Raw genomic sequence first — 26,048 nt, 5'->3', positions numbered from 1 at the left:
ACAGGATAGCTGCTCTAGGAACTTCATTGAAGAAAAGTGCCTGGTGCTGTGTTGCTTGGCAAGCTGTGGTTTCTGCCCTCTATCGTTTCCAAGGAGACTGCTGTTAAATGTGGCCCGCCACAGTCTTTTGACTCAGAAAAGTGAAGCTTAACTTAAATCGACTTTGTGGTGGGTGCTTTTACATTGTTTACTTTTACATTGTTATCAGTTACATATGGGTTTATATTTTTATCTCTATAAACCAAAAAACATGAAATAGAAGGCAAAGCATGGACTATCAACACATTGAAATGATTTCACAGCTTATTAAGAGGTTATGACCACTCCTTTCTGAAAAAAAGGAAAAAAAAAAGAGCAATGCCTACTTACATAGGCTGTTCTGAGAATGAGAACAGCCAGCCCACATGGGGTACTTAGCATAGGACTTCGTATACAGCAAGATTCTCTAAACATCAGTATTATCATCACTGACAGTGTTCTAACTGTTCTTCCTACCAACAGTATTGACCATCTCTAATTTATTCCCTGCACATTGCCAAGAGAGAATTTACTAAAGTCTGATCATGTCAAATACTTGCTTACAAACTCTTCCCCCCCCCTCCCCAGTCCTGAGGCTTGAACTCTGGGCCTGGGCACTCTACTACTTGAGCAACAGTGTCACTTCCAGCCTTTTCTATGATTTAATTGGAGATAAGAGTCTCACAGACTCTCCTGCCCTGGCTGGCTTCAAACTGTGATCCTCAGATCTCAGCATCCCGAGTAGCTAGGGTTATAGGCATGAACCAACAGTGCCTAGCTTGCTTACAAATTCTTTAATGGACACCTAATACTGCTAGGATAAGGCCTAGGTTCCTGCATAGGCTGCAAGGATCCACAGCCTCATCTCTAGTCTAGCCCAGGCCAGGCTGTTGGCCCTCTATACTCTACCACCACAAGCCTCCTTCGCTCCTGGAACTTCCATGCAGTTCTCCATTTTAGCCATGCATATATGTTTGCTCTACCTTCTGCCTAAGACACTTCCATTCTTCCTCCAAAACTTTGTCAGGCTAATTTTAAAAGATTTTGGTCTTAGATTGAATATCACCTCCTACAAAAACCCTTGAGGAAACTTTCTGAGGAATGGGTTGGGTGTCTTTCCCATGTGCTCTCATTCTTCTCTGTATTCCCTATCATCAGCACTGTCATTGCCTAGCTGTCTCTGAAGATCTCTGATGACAGAGAACCTTCTGTCTTAAAAACAGTGGCTCTGTATAATGTTTGCTCATAAGGTATTTATTATTAAAGATTTAGCTGATCAATGACTGAATCACCTTATCTTACTACTTCCAATCTCTCCTCAGAGGCAATTTGTAAATCATGTATGCTGCTGTCACAAAATTCCTTTCTCTTCTCTCTGCTGCAAACCAAGGGCTTCCATTAGCCCTCATCCTTTGTCCTAGGCAAGTCAACAATTCTCAAGGCCTAGACCATCTGCCTTGAGAAGGGTGAAAGTCCGTCTCATGAATGGAAGAACACGCTCAGGAGAACATGAGCAGGCAGGGTGGCTAGGACTAGGTAGAGATTCAGTGATACCCTTCCAACCTTGGAAGTAAGACTGCTTACTGGTCCATTTGGTGTTGCTTCGTTTTCTAATATACAGTCATAATTGTGCTCTTTTCCTAATGCCAAACATGTTTCTAGCACATCAGTACTGTAATACCTTAATTGCTTTTTTTGGGTGCTAGTCCTGGGGCTTGAACTCAGGGTCTGGGCACTGTCCCTGAGCTTTTGTGCTCAACATTAGTGCTCTACCATTTGAGCCATAGCTCCCCTTCCAGCTTTTTGGTGGTTAAGTGGAGATAAGAATCTCACAAATTTTCCTGCCCAGAGTGGCTTTTCAACAGTGGTTGTCAAGAATAACAAGCATGAGCCACCAGTGCCCGGCTCTTAACTGCTTTTAATTTGGGAAGTTTTCTCTTCCCTCACTTCACATTGCTACCTGCATTGGGCTATGGCTAACAAGCCATGACATTAGCTTCCTTGTAGCAAAGAAATCGGCATGAGAAATTTTTAGCGAAGTACAATCTGAATGCAACTAAATCAATAAACCTGCTTATAGGCTGCTTAGAAAGGGCCTAAGAGGTTTTCTGTCCTACCCATCCCACCACTGGACTTCTCGCCGGTTCACTCACCTGTGGAAGAAAGTTTGGACGTGGAGTGAGTCTAGGAGGGGGGATAAACTGTGGTACTTTGATGGGCTGAGGAGGTGTTGCCTGAACCTGCTAAAAAAATGGGAAAGATAAATGAACAAGAGGAACAAAGCTCATCGTTTGATATCAAAGCTAGACACTCTTACAGCATTTTTATTTTCTATTCTCTGGATCAGACAATATTTCTACAAGCTTTCTCTGCAGAGTTGACCATCTGAATGAATGCTGCACTAAAAAACTTTTTGCTTTCCTACTCGCATGCTTTACCCCATGAAAGGAACCCACTAGGCTTCTGTTTCTTCACGTAACACACGTAGAACACAGCAGGTTCAGCAATCTTAGACTACTTCCTTTGACACTCAAGGATACATGCATTTACATATCTTAAAAATAAGAACTGGATCCAAAGTAAAATCAAACTTGCTGCCTGGCCAGACAGGCTTTTCCGAGGTAAGAGTTTCACCCGAAACTTCCAGCATCCAGCTAAGTGCTCTGCTTGCTTCTCTACGGACTCCTGGATAAGTGGTGGAGTTTCACTTGGTTGCTCTCTATTTGCTTCATCATTGTCATTATTCAAAAGCCACCAAGAACTCATAGTTTATTTATTTACTTATTTAGTTAGTTAGTTGGTTGTGGGGCTTGGATTCAGGGCTGGGACACTGTCCCTGAGCTTTTTCCCTCAAGACTAGGACCCTATTAATTTGAGCCATAGCTTCACTTCTGGTTTTCTGGTGGCTAATTGGAGATAGGAATCTCATGGACTTTGCTTCCTGGGCTGGCTTTGAACTGTGATCCTCAGATTTCAGCCTCCCGAGTAGCTAGGATTACAGGCATGAGCCACCTGTTCCTGGCTCCTACTTTTGATTTTACATCAAAATTTTGGTAGTTCCCCCTCATTATCTAAAAATATCAGTTGCTGAATGACTTTATCCTAGAAATCTCATGAACAATTCTTGTCCAAATATTTCCTCCAAAAGAGCTTGGTTTAAGGATTTTGTTCTTTTTTTTTTCCCTCCTCAACTAATGCATTACTATGTGAGCTTCTTCAGCATTTTAAAGGTGTGCCCCAACCAACTCCTAGTACGTCCTGGTTGCTTTCAGTTGAAAGACATAGTGCAATAAAAGAATTTAGTGGAGACTTTTCCCCAAAGCAGCAATACAGCACAAGAAAGCTTAAACACCAAGTTCCACAGGGAGGACAGTGGACAGGAAGAAGAGAAAGAGAAATGAAACCGCAAGCACTTCTGTGAAGGACATTTTCCTCCCCAAAGTCATACTCTGACCACAGACGATACATTAAATGTGGTCCCTGGTATCACGACACCTCTGTAACCAACTGAGCAGACATTAAGGGACGCTAGACTTCCTCATCAAGCCCACACAGGAGTTTGGGAGACAGTTATAGACACTGAGAAATCAAACAGGAGCTACGCTGAACATAGTCTACAAATGTATAACCCTTTTATGTGTGCACGCATGAGGAGCATTTGCTGGCTTACCAGAGTGACTGTGTTTTTTGCCACAATTTGGACAGCCTCTGCCCCAGGCCCAGTGACCTTACTAGACGTCTGGAGGTTGACTGGTGTGTTCTGCACATCAGTGCCGAGCACAGCCTTCTGACTGTTGATGGCGGTCACCATAGCAATGGTAGGTCTCTGGCCCACAACAGAGGCAGGCATGGTCGCAGTTGCTGCTTTCAAGACGAGAGGTAGTGTCTTTGTGGTAATCATAGAAGCTGTAGTTACAGTCTTCTAGGAGACATGGAGAACAGATATTAGGACACCGAAATGTGATCCTATTGAACAATATATTGCTGAACTCCAAGAGGAAACAAAGCAATAATTCTCATAACCCATCAAGTTCTTCTATATAACAATTCTTTTGTGTACACAGAGCACAATTCTTGCTAGGGAGAAAGATAATCTCTAGTTTGCTAGAGTTCTCAAATTAGTGTCACTTGTAAATGGGCAAGTACTTTCTAATGACTATAAAAAGTTAAGAGAAGCACAGGGTTTTCAACAACGAATGGAGTAGATCTACAGATACAGAGTATTTTTTTTTCTAAATCTTTGCCAGAAATCAATCAATTTTTCTACAAGTTGCAAATCAATGAGGGACATAGTATTTCTACCCTTAATGCTACAACCTCACCAGTATGAACAAAGCCATCATAAAATTACAGTTGTCTGCTTCCTGTGCTACAGGGTAGGGGGGGTAGGGGCGGTTGTGGCAGGAGAGAAATTCACATGAGGATTAGTGCAAGTGTTGCCTCAGAGGTGGTAAATCCCAAGCACCAGCTAATGAACCATATTAGCCAACTAGCGTAGGGAGCACCAGCTCCTGATAGCAAAGGGATATAAGTCACTGTAATCCTTTCTCTGAAGATCTGCTGCTGAAGTGATCAAAGATTCAGTGGAACATGACAAGATGGAAACAAACACCTGAGTTTCAAAAAGCTGTAGAGATCAGAGGCTGAGCTGAAGTGAGAGGACCTGACTGATGCTCCCTTAAGTGCCACTGCGGCTTTGAAGCTGCATTTTCCTAGACTTTTGACTAGAATAATTACAAGTGTCAGTGACAAAGCAAGAGAGCAGAAACAACCTTATTACATGGCACACATATCTATCTGGTGCTATAAGTCACAAAATGCAGATGGTTTAGGAACAGGTACATTTATCTGGGCCAATGCACTGGTTTTCATACTCCTCCTTCTGTTCTTAATTTGTATTTACACCATATAAGTTGGTAGCTACTAGCCACATGTGACTATTTAATTTTAAAATTAGAAGCTGGGCACTGGTGGGTCATCCTAGTTAGGAGACTGCAATCAAGAGGATAGTAATTTAAAGACAGCCTAGACAAAAAATATTGAAGAGACTCACAATAACCAGCAAGAAGCCTGGCTGGAGGAATAGCTCAACTGGTAGAATGCCCACCCAACAAACATGAGGCCCAAAGTTCAAACTCCTTTTTTTGTTTTGATTGGTCATGACTTGAACTTAGGGCCTGGCCAGTGTCTCTGAACTTTTTTTGCTCAAGGCTAGTGATCTACCACTTTGAGCCACAGTTCCACTTCCAGTTTTCTGATATAAGAGTCTCACAGACTTTCCTGCCCAGGCTTAGCTTTGAGCCATAATCCTCAGATCTCAGCCTTCTAAGTAGCAAGGATTACAGGTGTGAGCCATCTGCACCAGGCTTAATTAAAAAAAAAATTATAGCCAGGCACTGTGGCTCATACCTGTAATCCTTGTTATTCAGAATGCTGAGATCTGGGGATCTGGAGATTCAGCCCCGGCACAAAAGCCCAGACAGGAAAGTCCATGAGATTATCTCCAATTAATCATCAAAAAAACTGGAAGTGGAAGTTGTGGCTCAAGTGGTAGAGTACTAGCCTTGGGTATAAACGTTCAGAGATAGTACCCAGGCCCTGAGTTCAAGCCCTAGGACCAGTACATAACAAAAATTTGTAAATGGAAAAAACTCAAAATAATATCAATTCCTTAGTTGCATTAGCCACATTTCAAATGTTCAAAAAACACAGGTGGCTAATGGACAGCGACTATAGAGAATATTTTTTTAACACTGCAGAAGATCCCATACTAGTGAAAAGCACTCTTATTTTCTCCGAGACATACCAACTTCTCTTATGAATTTCTATTTTAGTACCCATGTATTAAATTCTTTGAGTATAGGTAATCAATTTCCACTTCTGCCTTACATCCACAAACACAATGTATATTTTAAATTCTTTTGTTTTATTTTTATTATTATTTTTTGGGTCCGGTCGTGGGGCCTGAACTCTGGGCCTGGGCACTGTCCCTCAGCTCTTCAGCTCAAGGCTAGCGCTCTACCACTTGACCAACAGCGCCACTTCTGGCTTTTTTTCTTTTTGCTTATATGGTGCTGAGGAATCGAACCCAGGGCCTCAGGCATTCAAGGAAAGTGCTCTACCACTGAGCTACCTTCCCAGCCCAACTTCTTTTATTTTTAAAAGATATTAATAATCATAGTTTAATCAGTCATCTTTATTAAAATTACCTTATCTCTGATTCTTCTTCTCTGAGGCAATAACACCACAGTGGCTTATTCCCATCACTGTTTCCCCAAACATGAAACTAAAGCAAAGACTTATAGCACAGTTGCTTTTTGTTTGTTTGTTTGTTTTAGTCAGTTGTGGGCTTGAACTCAGGGCCTGGGCTCAAGGCTAGCACTCCACTTTGAGCCACAGTGCCACTTCTGGTTTTCTGATGGTTAATTGGAGAAAAGTCTCACAGACTTTCCTCTCTGGGCTGGCTTTGAACCTCAATCCTCAGATCTCAGCTTCCTGAGTAGCTAGAATTACAGGTGTAAGTCATCAGTGCCCAGCAGCATTTTTCTTTTTCTTTCCTTTCTCTAAATGCTAGGAATCAAATACCTAGGGGTGTAAGGATGCTAGGCAAGCACTCTACCCTGGGTTACTTCCACAGACCTAATGTCAGCTATGTGTAATAAGAGAGGTTTAAGTGTGTGTGTGTGTGTGTGTTTTAAAACATAGTTTGATATCAGCCTTAAGTTTAATACAAAGAGCTTTTGAAGTGGTGTGCATTCAATGCTGGTTATAGAAGGAAAGCTCTGATCAGCAGAATCAATGATAGGGATTTTTTTTTTCTTTTTTGTCAGTTGTGCAGCTTGAACTCTGGGCCTGGGCACTGTCCCTGAGCTCTACAGCTCGAGGCTAGCACTGTACCACTTGAGCCACAGTGCCACTTCTGGTTTTCAGAGTGGTTTATTGGAGATTAGAGTCTCACAGACTTTCCTGCCTGGGCTGTCTTTGACCCATGATCATCTCTCAGATCCCAGCCTCCTGAGTAGCTAGGATTACAGATGTAAGCTACCAGCACCCAGCAATGATATGGATTTTGAAAATAGTTCTGCGTTTTGTGACAGCTTTCTTTCTTTTCTTAATTGGCATATATGAAATTGTATATAGCAGGACATTTTATCATGACATTTCCATATATGCACACAATGTACTTTGATCTTTTTTGTTTTGTTTTGTTGTTTTTTTTGGGTCTGGTTGTGGGGCCTGAACTCTGGGCTTGGGCGCTGTCCCTCAGCTCTTCAGCTCAAGGCTAGCGTGCTACCACTTGAGCCACAGTGCCACTTCCGGCTTTTTTCTTTTTGCTTATATGGTGCTGGGGAATCGAACCCAGGGCCTCAGGCTTGCATGGCAAGCGCTCTACCACTGAACCACCTTCCCAGCCCTGTACTTTGATCTTATTCACCCCCCTGTTACTGCTTTAAAACATGCAATGTATGTTTGCTTTAAATAACCTTTGTTCAGGTAAATCATTATCAATATTTTAATGATCAATATTTACCTGATTATTCTAGAAATACTGAATAAAACCTGAAATCTACCTTACTGATACCCCAATGCTGAAATAACACTGAAACCTGACAAGTTTGTTCACATCTTATAAGTTAGTATTTATATTTTATTTACAAGTACTTAAGTTGTGGCTGACTTCATAGCAAATATTCTATCATCTATACAATTCTGATGTACAGGCACAGGATCTAGTACTGAATGCTTCAGCAAAAACTTCTCAAAGAACGTATTTACTGTTCACTGATACTACATCAGTTTACTTCAATTTCCACTCCTAGTCTGGTGCTTCCTCTACTCTCAATATCAAGGAAAATAAACTATTGGTTTGTTAAGGTTAGATATGAAAGGGAATCAAAATGTAAGCCTAATGCAAATGTCTGAACTGTCTGGCAGGAAGGGAAAACAGAGAAAATGACTGTCCCACAACAAAGAAAATTATTTTTATGGAAGCTCTAATTATTCTTGGTTACTTTATGCTCTTCAAGCTTGACCATCTTCAAGATGAGGGAGAGCTACTTGACAGTTTCATAAAGTTCTTTAATTTTTTTGTTTTATTATAAATTTATCTTTATTTCTTTATTGAGATTAGGTAATTACATAAACTTCACAATATTGTGGGATAGTGATACTTAGCAAAAGTCACAAACACATTTGAACCTTCACAAGGTGAATTGTCATTATCATGGTCTATAAAGCTTGTGAACTCTACAAACTTTGACAATACAACTATTTCTTCCAAATTGGGTGATATGTACAATTTTTCCTTTTGCTTAATGTAAACTGTTCCCTCTTTCTCTCTCCCTCCCTCTCTCCCTTCCATCATTGCTCTTGAGTTGCTTAGTTTATGTTCATCAATGTCCAGTACAGCTGATAGATACCTCTCTGCTGTATTTTTTCAACTGTTTCCCTCTGGTAAGTTCTTTAATTTTGACAGGACCCAAATTGCATGAGAAATACATTGCAAATAACACTAGCAGCAATTAATTAATTAATTGCTGCTAGTGTTATTGTCATTAACCTGAAAAATACTTAAAACAGACGAATGCCGAAGTACAAATCAGAACTTAGAGGAATTATTACCACAGGCTCTCATTAACCAACACATCTATTTTACATTGTTTGCTTCATTTTGACTGGAAGGTCACTGTCATGCACTCAAACATCTACAAATAGAACTCTCCCTCCTTTTATCGCTTAAGGGTTTGTTTTTATTAACTGCACTCTTCTTAAATACATCATAGTAAATTTGCACTTTTCATTCTATCATTAAAAAATAAAAGGGCTGTAGCTGGGTGCAAGAGGTTCATGCCTATAATCCTGGCTACTCAGAAGCTGAGCTCTGAGGACCAAGGTTCAAAGCCAGCCTGGGTAGGAAAGTCTGTAAGACTCTTATCTCCAATTAAGCACCAAAAAAGCCTGGAGTAGAGCTGTAGCTCAAGTGGATATTAGCTTTGAGCAGGAAAGCTCAGAGGTAGTGCCTACATAATGAGTTCAAGCCCCAGGACCAGCACACACACAACAAAAGAAGAGTTGTGAAGGCAGGTTGAAAGTATGCATGTACTTGCAGGTTCTAGTTTTTCATTTTCACTTTTTCCTCAGTTGGAGCTAACCTGGTAAAGGGAACTGGGCTTACCCTTTCCTCAAAACGACTTTTTGGTGTTCTCTGGGTTTAGGTATTTTCCAATCACTTAACTTGAAATCAAAAAAACTTTCTCTAGCATTTTCCCCTGGCCACTAATGGCTCAGTATTCCTTTCTGGTTATATAATATATATATATCTATATCTATATATATATACACACATACATACACATATTATGTATTTAATACATATATAATCTCATATATTATATATAAATAAATAAAACCTCTGCTTTTATGATCCTTTCATTACTTCCCTAGGACTGACAGAATACTCAACTTTTTGGTGCTTTTTCTTCTGGCTCTACCCGCCTCCTCCCTCCCATCAGTTCATGGACTCTGTACTTCAACAACAGTCTACTTGTTGTTCCTAAGTCATGTATTTTTTGTTGTCATTACTGTTTTCTTTTGGGGGTGTGCGCGCAGGTACTGGGGCTTGAACTCGGTGCCTCATGCTCTTGCTTGGCTCTCTTACATCTCATGCTTTACCACTTTTATCTTTTCATGTTCGTTTTTCCTTCCTTTGTTTTGTGCTAGTACTGAGGCCTTAACTCAGGCCTTGCACCCTTATTTAGCTCTTTCATTCAAGGCTAGGACCCTACCACCCTGAGCTACTTTTCTAGTACAGTTTTTTTTGCTGGCTAATCGAACAGTCTCTATCTTAAGACTTTTCTTCCTGGGCTAGCCTCGAACCATGATCATCAGATATCAGTCTTCTTAGTAGCTAGAAATATAGGCATGAGCCACTGGAGTCTGCGTTGTTTGCTCTGTTTCTGAGACAACATCTCGCCTTATGGTTTGTGGATGGCTTTGAACCTATGGTCCTCTGGCCTCAGTTTTATGAATGCTCAAAGAACAAGCTGCACGACCTAGCCCAGCTTTGCATATTCCATTTCTTTCCTTTCCTTTCTCCTTTCCTTTCCTTTCCCTCCTTTTCTTCTCACCCTCCCTCCTTTCATCCCTTTCTTTTCCTTTACTGGGCTTTGAACTCCAGGCCTCAGCCTGCTAGGCTGGTCCTCTACTACTTGACGCAATCTGCCAGCCACTGTGTACATTGTACATTGGTTATTTTTTAGATAGGGTTGTGTTTTATGCCAGAGTTGGTCTGGACTGCAATCTTCCTATATCTGTGCTTGTTCAGAGGGACTGTTCTGATTAAAATTGCCCTGTTTTCCGGTATTTTTTTTACACTCTCTACTGCTATTTCTAGTTTTGTTTTGTAACAGTTTGTTTTTTCCTATGTCTTTTTTTTTTTTTTTTTTTTGGTAGAGGAGCACAATACAAAGGGTTTAAACACTAGGCCTCGTGCTTGCATGGCAGGTGCTCTAGCATTTGATCCATGCCTGAAGCTCTTTTTTGCTTTGCTTCTTCAGGCAGAGTCTTTGCATTTTTGCTCAACCTTGGCCTGATATCTTTCTATCTAGGCCTTCTGCCTAACTTGGACTACAAGGAGTATGCCACCACACATAGCCTATTTGTTGAGGTGAGATCTCACTAACTTTTTGCCCAGGATTGGCCTGGTGCCATGATCTTCTAATCTCTGCCTCTTGAGTAGATGGGATTATGGAAATGAGCCACTACACAAAGCACTCTATTTTTTTTTAATTCTTAAAAACAGAAACAATCTTATTTGTGAACATAGCTTCAACACTGCCAAACACGATGCTTGCAATAGTAGAGATTCAGTAAATACTTAGAGAATGAATGGAAATTTTTTTTTTTGTTGTTAGCACAATTTCCTTTTTATCTCCAGTAGCAAAATACAGATCATGAACCCATGGATCTTTCTCTCCAAGGCAGGGGAGAAACGGAGTTCTCAGTGCAGTACACACTCGTGTGTACAGCCGATTTCTTCTAAGAGGCCTTAGCTAGGAACCACCTTATTTGTCGCGGAACACTTTAGCAAGGCAAAGCATCACAGGACACTGGAACCTGCGGCCCTGCACCCATCTTTTCACTTCCCTACTCTTGCAATGAATGGAAATTTTATGATCACAGTGTACCAGATCCTTGGTAAGGACTGTCATTCTTCATCTACCAGAATCTAGCACGTAGCCAACATTCAATGTATATTGAAGGACAGTTTATTGTGAAGACAAACACCAAAAGCCTAGAGGATCCTTTGGATCTTAACATGAGACCTTTGCATTAAACAAAACAATGTAAAGCAAAGGTTAATCAATTGATGTCAGGTGGGTTATCAGATGGAGAGATGCTATATAAAACTGTTTGGGGCTAGTCCAGGCCCCTCACTGCCCACCATCCCTAAGCAGTACAGAGCTTACATGACCAGCAAGGGAAGAGCTATTATAAGTATTTTAAGTATGTCATAAATAATTCCTGACTTGTGTAACACGGCATGTCATTGGAATAGAGAACTCCTATGTGCCAGGAAACAACAAATCTTACCACACTCCTTCCATGTCCACATTTTCTGATTAAACGGTGTTTTGGAAGAGAACAACCTAACCCAGCTTTGTTTAAAACTAACAAAAGTCATTCTATAGAAGCAATGTTGGCCCAGGTCAGGAGAATTACTTCCTTTTGAGGGAGGAGGAACGAGTGTGGATTGAACTTGGCCTCAGGTTATTGGGTAAGAGGTCTACAACTTTAGCCATATTCCAGCCAGCTCTTCTGGGCTTAACTTTTTAGACAAGGTCTTTAATTTTTGCCCAAATTAGCTTCAGATTGAAATCCTCCTACACCTTTCACATAACTGGAATCACAGATGTGCACTACCATGTCCAGTTTATTGGTTCAGATGATAATACCTCACCAACATTTTGCTCAAATAATAATCTTTCTGCCTCTAAGTAGCTTGGCTTATAGGCATGCATGTATTATATATGTATACACATTATATACGTATACACATGTACAATATACATATATGTGCATATATACACATATGCATATATATACATACATACAAAATTAAGCGTTGATGTGTGGAAGGAGTACATGATTTGTTTTTGGAAGATCCCAAAGCTCTGGAAATGTACAAAATTAAGTGTACTTGGCACTGGTGGCTGAATCTATAATCCTAACTACTTAGAGGGCTGAGATTTGGAGGACAGTGGTTTAAAGCTAGTCCAGGCAGAAATGTGCAGAAGACTCCATCTCCAAAATACCCTACAAAAAGCTAGGCTAGAAGGTGGCTCCAGTGGAAGAGAACAAGATGAAGAATCAAATCGAGTAAACATGAGACCCTGAGTTCAAATCCTGCTGCTGGCAAAAGGAGGTATATTAAGTATATATGTGTATTGGGGGGGGGTGACAGCTTACAATAGTGTGAAAAGGGCATGTAATCTCAGGACCTAAATGAGTCCCTTCCATAATGCAGGTCAGCATCTGGAGACTAAGCTTGAAGAGTTTTCTTTAGTGAACATCACCTCCACGTGCATCCTTTGAGAGTCTCTATGGCCCCATGATCCTTACATTTTATGCTAGTTTCTAAGCTGGTAGGTAAGGTGCATTACAAAGCTTCTGTTGGCTCCAGTTTGTACATGTAGTTCTTGTTTATGATTCCCATCAGTGTATTAGAGCACATGCATATTTTCATGAATATGGACTTAAAATGAAGATTTTTTCTATGAATAATAAAAACAGCATCCTTAGGAATGCCTCTTTCCACCTGGTCCCAAGTGTGTCCATCTCAATTAGTTCCACGTGTAATTGCTAGGAATTCCGGAGGAAAAATTCCAGAAGGGATTGGCTCACACTGGCTTTTAGAACAAGAACAAATGATCACCTCCAGACATTCAAACTAAAATTTGATTCTGTTAATAGAGAAGTGATTTTTCTTTATCACTGACTACCTTTCTTTACTTTTTAGAAAGGTAAGTTTTTTTTCTTTTTCTCCTGGTAGTGAATTTCAACTCATTCTCATTCCAGCTACAGTTACAAGATGTAACTAGAAAAGCTTCATTTATTGCTAGTGGAGCTTGGGCTACCGGACACAGGATACATTAACACATCAGTGTATGACACAGTCTTCGAGCGCCATCCACACTTTTACCTGTGAAGCAGTCAAGGTGGGAGAGGGTGCAGCTGACTGCTGGGCGTGGTGGTGGTGGTACTGCTGTAGTTGCTGTAGTGGTTGCTGCTGTGCTGTTGTTAGTTTATTTTCAGATTGTGGCAATGGCTGTATTTGGAACTTGTCTGGTTGTTCTTGCTTTACTATCAGGTTCTTCCGTAGCTGTTCGACTACTCTTTTCTATCAAATGAAGACAAACAAACAAACATCTATCAGGATATTGTTTTATCAGAAGCACAGAAATATTCAGCAATTTTATTCAACTAGTACCTTCTTATAATTAGCTTCATCAAAACCTTGTTGCTTGAAATTTTAGAGGTTCTATATTTGAGGGTTTTAAAGAACCTATCAAACAATACCATTTATATAAAATGAACAGTATATCAGAAGTAGAGATGTGGCTCAAGTGCTAGAATGCTAGCTTGGAGCTAAAAGCTCCAGGACAGCACACAGGCCTTGAGTTCAAGCCCCAGGACCAAGACAAAAAATAAAATAAACAGTCTAAGTAGTGCTTTATATATAAAGGGAAATTGAGGCACACAGATAAAAAAAGTGAAGGAGAGTTCAAATCTCTTTTCTTTTTCTGAGATAGGATCTCTATCCATGGAGACCATGCTGGCCTTGAACTCACAGTTCTGCCTCAGCTTTTTGAGAACTGACAATCACAGAAGCACATCACTATATTCAGGTCAAAGTTATTGACTGTAAGTTTAGCACATTAGGCCAAATGAGAAGAATGATAATAGTAAGCACAGTAGCAAATGCACAACTAAATTTGAAGCTTAGTTGATTTTCTTCCCAGCTATAAGATGTTGTGCAAATGTCCTAATTTACCTGTGTCTCAATGAGCTGATCTATAAAGTGAGTGATAACAGTATCATGAGAAATCATTATGGTTTTTATGAGTATCAAATGAACACGTATCTTGGTATGATAGTACCCATGTATGTGTGTGTATACAAACACACACCTGAATATACAAATACAACTCAAGACCACATAATGTGAACTGAAGAATTCAGAATAGTGAAATTGGAACAATATTGATTACTATTATTTTTCACATCTGATAATATAGACATAGCATGTATCTAACACAGTATAAAATCTTAAGTCGATTTTTAAAAGAAAACCATGACATCAGCAAATGCAATATAAACAACAAACATCATAGCCAAGCACCGTGGCTCACACTTGTAATCCTAGCTACTCAGGAACATGGTTCGAAGCTAGCCTGGGCAAGAAAGTCCATGAGACTCTTAATTCCAATTAAACACCAAAAAAGCTGGAAGTGGAGCTGTGAGTATAAAAACTCAGGGACCCAATCCTCAAACACAGTGTCCAGGTCTTAAGTTCAAGTCTCAAACACACACATACACACATGGACCCAACAACCAGACATCATAAATTCTTCTCTCTCTCTCTCTTCCCCCACCCCTCCCTTTCTGCCAGTCCACCAGTCCTGGGGCTTGAACTCAGGGCCTTGGTGCTGTCCTTTAGCTTTTTCACTCAAGGCTGGAGCTTTACCACTTGAGCCACAGCTCCACTTCCCAATATGTGTAGCTCTTCAGAAGAACTTCTTTGCTGGGAAGCTGTAGAAATACTTATTTAGGCAAAAATTTAGCTACATGGTATGGAAATTTTAAATGCAAGCTTCTTGAACTTACTAGGCCTTGTTCAAAGCCAAACCAATATATTTTTTGATACCTTCATTGCTGTAACAATATATCCTCCTTCCCTTCCTTTTCTGAGCTGCTGGGGACTAACCCCAGGGCCTGCACGTGCAAGGCAAACACTATACCGTGGAGCCTACTAAGAGTACCATTCATCATGGCGTAAGCTGTACAACGACAGGGACCTCTATTGTTCACAACTGCCTCAGCTCTGAGTATTATGCTGCTGAGCTATGTCCTTACTCCCTACCCAGTATCCGTAAAGTGATGGGGTCTGGAGACTAGCTATGGCTCAGGGAATATGTACAGACAGTAACAACCGTTTGAACCCGACTGAACTCTGACTCTCTGGTCCTGATGGCTTGAAAAACAAGCACATGCAGCATTCCTTTTTCCCTTCCAAGTGACTTCTGCTGCAGTATACTCTTTTTGATAACAAGATTGCTATTTCTGTAACAGATTGTGGATGGAGAAAAAGAAGTTCAGTGCTAGTTTAGCTTTGTATAAAGCTTTAATAAAGGGGTAGGGGAAGCCGTATCAGCCAGATTAATTGTCAAATTCCTACTATGGCCCCAATCAACTTCACCACTCTTATTCTCTAAAGAATCCAACTCTCAACATGTTTGAACATTAAAATGCTGGCAAAATGGATTTTTTAAAAACTTGAAGTCAATACAAAATACATTCTTGAGAGATTTTTATGTTGCTATTGATTCTTTTTAGACAATGAAAATATCATATAAAGGACAATTTGGGGGGAAAACGATTCTGCTATAGATTATATATCCTGCTAACACTGCTTCTTTGAATAAGTTTTGCTGTTGTTTTTTGTTTCATGAATACAGAGGTCAAAGTCTTTGCAGAATCCATTCACAGAATAATAAGAACATAAATTAAAAAGATCAAGTGCTTATGAAAGTTAACTTTCATGTGTTCAATATTCTATTTCTTAAGTGTAACAGGCAGGGGAGTGGAAGTACTGCATTTCCAAGGAGGCGAAGTGCTAGTGTGCTGCAGAGAGTTTTGAGTCTCACGTGTAGACTTTATTGCTTGGTGCTTGCCAGAACATTTAGCTGTTTAAAATGAAATAGTCATTTCAAGTTGTTTTCAGTCCTCTCTCTCACCCACTAATACATCAGCAAGCTGGCTAATGTGCAGTATCAGCAGCCACAGCAGCTCCAAGAACGCTTAACAACAACAACAAAACAAACTGAGGAAAGAAACCAGGAAGCAATAATACAAATGTGACACCTGACAAAAAAAAAAACAAAAAAAGCAGCCATCTCCTAAACTACTGCTGAACAAAACCAGCACAGGAGCACAGGAAACTGAGTAATTACTGTACCAGGCACACGAGGACAGTGTGTTTTCCTCCTCTACAGCCATGGTGTGCTCCTGCTTCATGCCTAACTGAAGTAAACTAGAAGGAAAGACCATGCCCGGGCCATTCCCGCATTCCCCACAACAGCAGGCACAGCAGAGCAAAGGGGGGGAAGGGTGCAGTGAGAGTAGTCTTCAGCCATATGGCTCGAGCAGGCGCCCACCAATCAGAACCAGAGGCAGAGTGGAGGGTGGGAGTCAAGTGAGTCACAGTGCAAGTCACAACTGTTCCTCCCAGGGCCTCAAACAAAGCCCTGGAAGCTTGCAGGGAGGGCAGGGGTGGGAGGGACCAAGACCCCAATACTAGCAAACTTACATCCATCTTTGAGGTGTGGGGAGGGGATATGAGAATCAGGGAAAGGGTTGTGCAGATTGGACACTGGTCAGAACTCGTAAGTGGGTAAAGTTTTCTTTAGGAGTTGCCTTTGGCATTCCCAAGTGTACTGCTCTGAAAAGCATGAAACCCTGTTTGCTATGTTCACCAGGTTAGAATACCACGTGCCCACATGCCCAGTCGTGCATCTCTGGAGCTATGCAGTAGAAGCACGTGCTCTTTGGGAGCAGGGATAGGCTAGAAAAGGATTGCTGCTGTGCCCACGGGCAGTTTTTTCAGGCCCACAGTCCTGTCCTGGATAGTTCAGTCTTGCTCTGGCAAACACGACACTCGGAACACTTCACAGGAGTCCAGATCTAGGTCAGCACCAGTTCTGGGTTGCAAGGAGAGAAGACAATCAAAGCAATTCATAAATCCTAGCAAAGTGGACTTAAGCAGAGTTCTCAACAGGCCAGAATGTAGGATATCCTCTGGTCTCCCAGGAGGTAATGTACACTTTCACTCATGACTTCTGTTGGTCATTAATAAAGGTTATACTTGAGTAAACAATCTGGTATTTTCAATGGCATTCACTTTTAAGGAGAGGTTTTTGACGTAGCTAATTACCTTCGAATAATATCCTGAAGCTTTGAGAAAAGGCTGAAGTTCATAAATGCCATTTGCCATTTCCCAATAAGTTTAAAGGAATTAAAAGTGAGGAAGAAACTGAAGGAGATGGGGGTGGGTGAGGAATGCTGGTAAACCGGAGGGAGAAACAGTTAATAACTTGTCTTCTTTCCTTATTGTATTTCCTATAAATAATAGACCGGTGAGGCCGGCCTCCAGAAGGGTTAGTCCCATCCCCTCCAAACCATCTGTCAGGAACAGCTCCACAAGCCCAGCCTGTAACAAGCAGCAAGCCCAGATCCCCTTGACACTCGCATCATTGGGCTTCATCAGGGCTTGTTCAGGCAGAAGAGTTCACAGAGCCACTGACACTTCAAGTCACAGTTTCCAAGACAGGTAGTCACAGTGATCAATATTGCGACATCTAGCAACACTATCAACATGCTCAAATGACACCAGGACAGATCTGGAAGGAAAATATAGAACAAGACTCCCAATACAGCAGAATATGGGTTCATGCTGGTTTCTCAAGTCAATGGCTCCAACCAAGTTCCATGGCCATGATCAATAAAGAGACAGAAATGGAGGAGCAGTCCCCAGCCTTCCCTCAATCCAGCCACCAATCTGGTATTCCCAGTAGGATCTGCAGTACAGTGTCACTTCGCATGTGCAGGCCCTGGGGTTAGTTCCCAGCCCCTCAGGAAAAGCAGCAATAAACCCCTTACTTAATGCAGTGGGGGAACTGCAGTGAAGTTACTGGAGAGTGTTCTAAGGGAAATTTTAATGTAAGAGGAGGGATACTGGTGAGTAGGTATCAAAATATTCTTAGTGAAAACTAGTTGCATTTTTTTTCATCTTATAAGATACTAGGTACTCCAAACTCACTGAGGTTGAGTTAGAATTAGATAAAGAGCTCCTGTCCGTTTTAAACTTTTTTTTTTTTACAATCCTGGGGCTTGAACTCAGGGCCTAAGTACTGTCCCTTAGCTTCCTTGTGCTCAAGGCTAGCACTCTATCACTTGAGCCACAGCACCACTTCTGGCTTTGTCTGAGTAATTTATTGGCGATAAGAGGCTCATCGATTTTTTTCTGCCTGGGCTGGCTTTGAACTGCTATCCTCAGATCTCAGCTTCCTGAGTAACTAGGATTACAGGCATGAGCCACTAGCACCCAGCTCATTTTTAACCATGTTTAAAAGGGATATATTCTTTTTGTTTGGTGCTGGTCCTTGGACTTCAACTCAGGGCCTGCACACTGTCCCTGAACTTTTATGCTCAAAGCTAGTGCTCTACCACTTGAACTGTCACAGCTCCACTTTCAGCTTTTTTTTTTTTTTTTTCAGTCATGGGGCTTAAACTCTGGCCCTGGGTACTGTTCCTGAGCTTTTCAGATCAAGGCTAGTGCTTTACTACTTTGAGCCAAAGTGCCATTTCCAGTTTTTTCTGGTGGTTAATTCGAGATAAGAGTTGTACTGTTCTGCCCAGGGCTGGCTTTGAACAGAGATCCTCAGATCTCATCCTCCTGAGTAGCTAGGATTATAGGCGTGAGCCACCAGTGCCTGGCTACACTTTCACCTTTTTTTTCTTTTTGACACTGAATTGGAGAGAAGAGTGATGTGAGCTGTGAGTTTTTCTGCCACTGCTAGCTTTGAACCATGATCCCCAGATTTCAGCCTCCTGAATAAAGGTAGGATGAAAGGTGTGAGCCATCAGCTCCTAGCTGGGATATAGTCTTTAAAAATACCCTTTTTCTCTGGCATTGAGTTTGAACTCAGGGCTCTACACTTGCTAAGCAGATGCTCTACCATTGAGACATGCCTCCAGTTAATATCTGCTTTCCTTTTTTTTTTTTTCTGGAGTCTCACATTTTTTTCTACAATCATTATCTCCTATTAGGGATGGGGAACATTCCTCAGGCCATATAAGGCCTATAAAATCATTTAGTACACACATAGATGTATATGATGGGATACACACACACACACACACACACACACACACACACACACACACACACGTTTCTTCTCAGGTACCTGTGCCTACACTGATAATTTTTTTAAGGACCATGTTATAAATAGCCAAATGGCCCTTGGCAGAAAAAAGGTTCCTTACCCATGATTAGGGTGAGTTGCACATGCTGTCTTGATTTTGAGATTTAGAGAGAATTATTTTTAAGCTTTGCAATGTGTCAGAAAATTTCTCACAGCAATATAAATCAACTGAGGAGCAGCAACAGTTCATATTACCAGAGCTTTTTCCAATGAAGTTCAAAATTCTCTGCATGGATGTTTAACAGATGGTAGAAAATACATGTCATAGTATTGATTAGACAGACTTTGGTTTTCTTTTTTTAATAAAAAAAATTCTTTGGGGTTTGCTCATCTTTCAACACACACACACACACACTCACACACACACACACAGGAATTTGTATCAATGGCTTTCACAAACCATCTCCACAGGAGATTAGACTTTTCATCCATCTCTATAGGGGACTACATTCTTTATCTACTAGCTCGATTGCAATGCAGTTTGCATATTTCTTGTTCAGTTCATTCACACTCTAAACAAGTAAACATGGCCCTACCTTATCCCCTGATTTGATATGTATCACTATAAAACACTGTTAATAGTACTATCGTCAAGCTCTGTCTACATCGAGGGGCTCTTCTAGGAACTTGGGGACTGCCTTTAATTTGTAACAAACAGGAAGAGGTGTAGCTGTGATACTCAATAAAGATGTGTCCCCTGGAGAATTACAAATCCCAAAGTGTAGCATACGATGCTGGGGTTACTAGGGATATAGCTTAGGAGTAGAGCATTTGCCTAGTGAGTGGAAAGCTCTGGTTTGATCCCCAGCACCATAATAAATAAAGACAAGCAAGCTGGGGCCAAACAGTACAAGCAGACTATAAAGCAACACTGCATCCTCAAAATGGTGGCTGTTAAAATATATTTCTCTATAATAAAAGACCAAGGAGGCCAAAGTCAGAAACCACTTGGCACATTTAAGTTTTCTATAGTTAAGCTTTCTACATGTATATACTGTATTGTCCTCTTTGCTTCGGAAAAATGTTCAGGATCAAATGAACTAAACACAGAGAGGGCTTAAGAAACTGTTAAGGGCCATGTGAAGAAGGGATGATAATCAATGCTATGAATTCTAACTTCAGAGCAAGAGCTAATTACTTTGATTTCCAATATCAATTACATTTCAGTCACTTAATTTTTAAATATCTAAACAAATATTTTGTTTTATTTTATTTATTTTTTAGTCAGTCGTGGGGCATGAACTCTGGGTCTGGGCATTGTTCCTGAGCTCTTTAGCTCAAGGTGAGTGCTCTGTCACTTGAGCCACAGCACCATTTCCTTAATCAAACATTTTAATGTTAGTACTAGGAACCACCTTTGGCTTTGTGGCTTTGTTGTTTTGAGAATTGCAAAAAAAATTAAAAATAAAAGAAATAAAAAACCTACTACAGTATTAAAGGGAATGTTACCTGTCACTGTTTTTTAAATCTCAGGAACTGAACATATTATAGGATATATTCTTGTGTAGAATTCTATGTACATCCCAGATTTATTTATTTAGTTCTCTTCCCTTTTTTTTTTTTGTTGGCAGTGGGGTTTGAACTCAGAACCTTGTGCTCCTGCTCAGTTTTTGGCTCACTGCTAGTACTCTACCACTTGTGCAATACCTCCACTTGCAGCTTTTCCTGGTTAATTGGAGATAGCCTCAGATTTGTCTGCCTCAGCTGCTTTTCAATTGAGATTCTCAGATCGTGGCCTCCTGAGTAGCTAGGTTTATAGGCATGAGCCACCAGTGCCTGGCTCTAGATTTCTCATACCTCTATGGCAGTTCATAATTCTGAATACATAAAATACATCTTCAATATAAATGCAAACTGGTCCAGCAAAGACCTGAGCTACAATAACAAGGACAGATGATGAAATGAACAATTTAGCTGCTTGTTAACACAGAAAAGTAGCTTACTATGTCTGTGCCCCAATCAGCTATGATATGGGAGCTATTAGTTTGTGAATTAAACTCCAGTTAAGCAAGATGCATGTCCCTCTATAAATATGTTTACAAAAGACTGCCGCATACACCCCAGCCTGTTATCCAGCACTCCAGGGATCTCCTGCACAGCTTGAAAGGCAGCATCACCTTGTACGTATTGGAGTTGTCTCATACACTACTGAAATTCTCTCATTCCTCTGCCCCGAAGCTGCTTTGGTTTTCCTGACAGTAGAACTACGATTGGAGATGGCTGCATGGTAGCTGACCCTTTATAAGTCAGATATGAAAACACAATTTTAGTGTCATGAAGATCCTAAAATGGAGATGGGAAAAGGAGGAACAAGACAAAAAACAAAACAAAAACCCTGCTATCATTTTATGGAACCCTGCTCAAATCAAATAGGCTATTTGCCTGTTCAAAGTCTTTGGAGCTACGTGTGATAAAGAAGCCCCCTATTTACACAAATACAAGACAGAAAGTCAGATGCTAGAAGAGGGACTGTAATAGATTGTGTGTGTGTGTGTGTGTGTGTGTGTGTGTGTGTGTGTGTGTGCGCGTGCGCGCGCACTGCTCCTGAGCTTTTGTGTTCAAGGCTGGCACTCTGCCACTTGGAGTCAGAGCTCCACTTCTGGCTATTAACCATAATCTTCAGATCTCAGCATCCTGAGTAGCTAGGATTATAGGCATAAACCACTGGTACCCAGCATGTAATAGATTATTTAATGAAACTTACGAAAAATACATCTACTAATAATTTATCAACTAAGACATAGATAGATTGTCCTTAATCCTGTAGTTTTTTTCTTAAGAGAGAGCAAAGGCAACAATATTAAAACTTTAAAAATATTTAAAAAACTAAAACAATATCTTATATGAGGCACTACACAAGATGTAGGGGATACTCAGTAATAAATTATTTTCCTTCGGTTTAAACAAAAGTTATACTTATAAACCATTAAATACTGCCTTTAGAATGGAAAAGTATTTTAACAAAAGTATTATCCCAAGTGTGATATTCTTTTTTGTTGTTGGTGGTGGTCCTAGGGTTAACTCTGGGCCTGGGTGCTGTCCCTGAGCTCTTATTTGCTCAAGGCTAGTAGTGCTCTACCACGTGAGTCACAATGCCACTTCTGCCTTTTTCTGTGATTAATTGGAGATAAGAGTCTTGCAGCCTTTCATGCCCCAACTGGCTTTGAACCGTGATTCTCAGATCTCAGCCTCCTGAGTAGTTAGGATTATAGGCATGAGCCACCAGTGCCCAGCCTGTATGATACTCCTGATATTTAAAATCTACTATTTATAATGGTAACAAAAACATTTAAAAGATCCTAAAGCTACTGAATGAACACCTCTTCATTTCACTAAATATTCATAATTATGGTAGCTGAATTTATCACCAAATATTTGTTACAATTAAAGAGAAAAGTGTACAGTGGCATCACTTTTTTTTTTTTTTGCCAGAACTGGGGATTGAACTCAGGGCCTGGGCACCATTCCTGAGCTTCTTTTGCTCAAGGTTAGCACTCTACTACTTGAGCCACAGCACCACTTCCAGCTTTTTCTGTTTATGTAGTATTGAGGCATTGAACTCAGGGCTTCATGTATGGTAGGCAAGCACTCTACCACCAAGCCACATTCTCAGCCTTCAATTTACTTTTTTTTTTTTTTTTGGTCCGTTATGGGACTTGAACTCAGGGCCTGGGCACTATCATCAAGCTTCTTTGTGCTCAAGGCTAGTGCTTTACCACTTAAGCGATGGCACCACTTCCAGTCTTTGAGTTATTAATTGGAGATAAAACTCTCACAGGGACTTTTCTGCCCAGGCTGGCTTTGAACCATCCTCAGATCTCAGCTTCTTGAGTAGGTAGGATTATAGGCATGAGCCACCAGCACCTGGCCCTCAGTTTACTTTCTAACAAGACCTTCACAAAATAATTTAGAGGTTTCAGTCCCTTCCATCACCATCTCTGTAGCCTGCTGAAATGACAGCTGGTTAACTTCTAGTGGATGTGTCTTCGAAAACATGTGACATAAGATGATCTGCACAACTCTGTATTTATCCTAAGTTTCTGCATCACAAAGAAAAACCTGAACTTATCCTTCAGAATTTCAGAGTAAGGTGGTTGTCCTGTTTTAAATTTCTCATGCTAGAAGTTTTATTAAAAAGAAAGATCCAATAATAAAGTAGAAACATGTGACTAATTTCTTAATGAATAAAATGCATATGCTTTCTCCTCCACTCTTCATTCACTCCTTATAAACTTATTGTAGTATTTAGATTGAACCCTGGGCCTCATACATGTTAGGTAAGTGTTCTACCACTGTCCATTTTGCTTTTAGAAAACAAATACAGGCACTGTTATATAGTAGAAATAATGTATGGCGTCAAAAAATCTACATTCCAGTCTCTTATCTGTCACTAAACAATATTCATGACGAACAAGTTATTTAGCCAACTTAGTCAAGTTTCTCTACCCAGTCTCTAACAATCTCATCTGTGAAGATTTTATGTATTGGAATGGCAAGAATGCAACCTGGTGATTGTGAATATTTTTTTCTCTATAGCACTGAACACAAAACACTCAGTGATGATCATGACACAACACAGGACCTAAGTTACTAATGAATAGTAAAACAGGGTGCCACTGGCTCACTCCTGTAATCCTAGCTACTCAGGAGGCTGAGATCTGAGGATTGTGGTTCAAAGCCAGCCTGAGCAGGAAAGTCTGTGAGACTCTTATCTCCAAGTAAGCACCAAAAAGTCACAAGTAGAGCAAGAGGTAGAGTTCTAACCTTGTACAAAAAAAGCTCAGGGATAGTGGCCAAGCAGAGTCTAAGACTGGCCAAAAAAAAAAAAAAGTTCATTTAGGGGTTACATCAATGTATAAACAAATGACTACATTTTGCCTGAATAGTAATTTAATGATTACCTATTACTAGACAGGTAACATACATGAATGAGCAGGCCAGGTGTATGACAGGAAGCAATGGAATAAGGTCATCTAGAGAGGAACTGTGTGTGTGTGTGTGTGTGTGTGTGTGTGTGTGTGAGAGATGTCCTTCCTGGGGCTTGAACTCAGGGAACTGTGTGTGGGGTGTGTGTGTGTGTGTGTGTGTGTGTGTGGTGTGTTGTCCTTCCTGGCAGGGAACTGTGTGTGTGGGGTGTGTGTGTGTGTGTGTGTGTGTGTGTGTGTGTGTGTGTGTGTGTGTTGTCCTTCCTGGGGCTTGAACTCAGGGAACTGGGTGCTGTGCCTGAGCTTTTGTGCTCAAGGTTAGTGATGTACTACTTTGAGCTACAGTGCCATTTCTGGAATTTGGGTAGTTAATTGGAGATAAGAGTTTCATGGACTTTCTTGCCTGAGCTGGCTTTGAACCATGATCCTCAGATCTCAGCCTCCTGAGTAGCTAAGATTACAAGTGTTAGCCACCAATGCCCACCTAGGAACTGGCTTTTTTAAGTGTACTACTGAATAAATTGCTTTTAACAATTTTTTTGTGAGTCAAAGTACCTTTGCTTTTAGGTAAAATGAAGGGTTTACCAACTTTCAACCAAGGACAGTAATTACATTCATTGAATTGTAGTTACTAGGATATATAGAATGGAATTACACATTACTTAGAAAAATTTTCAACAATGGGAGGTGAGTCAAAAAGGATTTTAGATAACTAGAAAACTCAAATGACCTGTGGTAAATCTTAATTTTACCATAATGATTAGTATACAAATATAAATCTAAAAAGCCAGTTATCAACAGAAATGAGAAGATGTGGCAAGATAAAATATCTGTGGCTAAGAGACAGAAAAGTATATACAAAATATAAAGGTGAGAATGAAAACTTTGGAAATTATATGTTCCACTTTAATAAAACAGCCATAAGTGGGGCTGGGAAGGTGGCTCAGTGGTAGAGCGCTTGCCTTGCATGCATGAGGCCCTGGGTTCGATTCCTCAGCACCACATAAGAAAAAAGAAAAAAGCCGGAAGTGGTGCTGTAGCTCAAGTGGTAGAGCGCTAGCCTTGAGCTGAAGAGCTGAGGGACAGTGTGCCCAGGCCCAGAGTTCAGGCCCCACGACCGGACCCAAAAAACAAACGAACAAACAAAAAACAGCCATAAGTACCTGGAAGATAATTTCACCTCTTCTCATGTAAAACCATTATAAGGATGAACTGCAATCAAGTTTCTTTACTACTGAGTCTTGCTGTCTCTAGGACTAGAGAAAGCAACCATACAGGAGAGGTTTGAAAAATGAATACCTTGTTGAAGCTGCCCAGAGAATTACCGTAAGCAAGGTGCAATCATCAAACTTGGACTTCAACCAGATACTTGAAACTAATATCCAACCATTTCTTGTTGTTGCCTCAAAGTATTTGGTGGTTTCAAAATCATTTAATTTACATGATTAGGGGGAAAAAAAAGGATTCGTGTTATAACCATATGGATGACTTAATCATTTTCAAAATTCTACTGAGTGAACTCCAAGTGAAAAATGATGGTACTATTTACCATGAATATTTCCCTAGTAATCCAATTCTCAGTAAGTAGTTACATGTTTTGCAGTACTGTACACTTGTAAAATTTCACACCTAAATAAGATTTTCACCATTATGTAGGATGGATTAAGGAACAGATTTGGTAACAATTTGATTTACATGGCGAAACTGAGGTATATATTAATGATAAATCATCAAAAGTTAGTTATCTGAGAGTAAAATGGGGCTGAGATTATGGAATCTCTGTCCTCTAGAAGACTAGTCTGAACGGAATTGTTCACTGAACAGAACTCTGGAGCTCTTTTCT

At 40.5% G+C, this 26,048-nt stretch overlaps 1 protein-coding gene across 3 annotated transcripts in view; it reads right to left on the bottom strand.

The window, feature by feature from the left end:
* Positions 1-26,048, bottom strand: part of Phf21a (PHD finger protein 21A) — a 200,945-nt gene that overhangs the window by 32,529 nt on the left and 142,368 nt on the right. The window contains exons 7-9 of one of the 3 annotated variants that reach the window (XM_013030045.1): positions 13,220-13,417; positions 3,689-3,940; positions 2,172-2,261 (exon numbers count right to left, since the gene is read on the bottom strand). In XM_013030045.1, the coding sequence (XP_012885499.1) occupies positions 2,172-2,261; positions 3,689-3,940; positions 13,220-13,417 (540 nt within the window). The remainder of the gene's footprint in view (positions 1-2,171; positions 2,262-3,688; positions 3,941-13,219; positions 13,418-26,048) is intronic. The other 2 variants (XM_013030046.1, XM_013030047.1) reach the window with 2 other exon arrangements.

This window comes from Dipodomys ordii, unplaced genomic scaffold (genome assembly GCF_000151885.1).
Source record: "Dipodomys ordii isolate 6190 unplaced genomic scaffold, Dord_2.0 Scaffold125, whole genome shotgun sequence".
Lineage (NCBI taxonomy): Eukaryota > Metazoa > Chordata > Mammalia > Rodentia > Heteromyidae > Dipodomys > Dipodomys ordii.
This window is presented reverse-complemented; position numbering and strand designations above follow the sequence as displayed.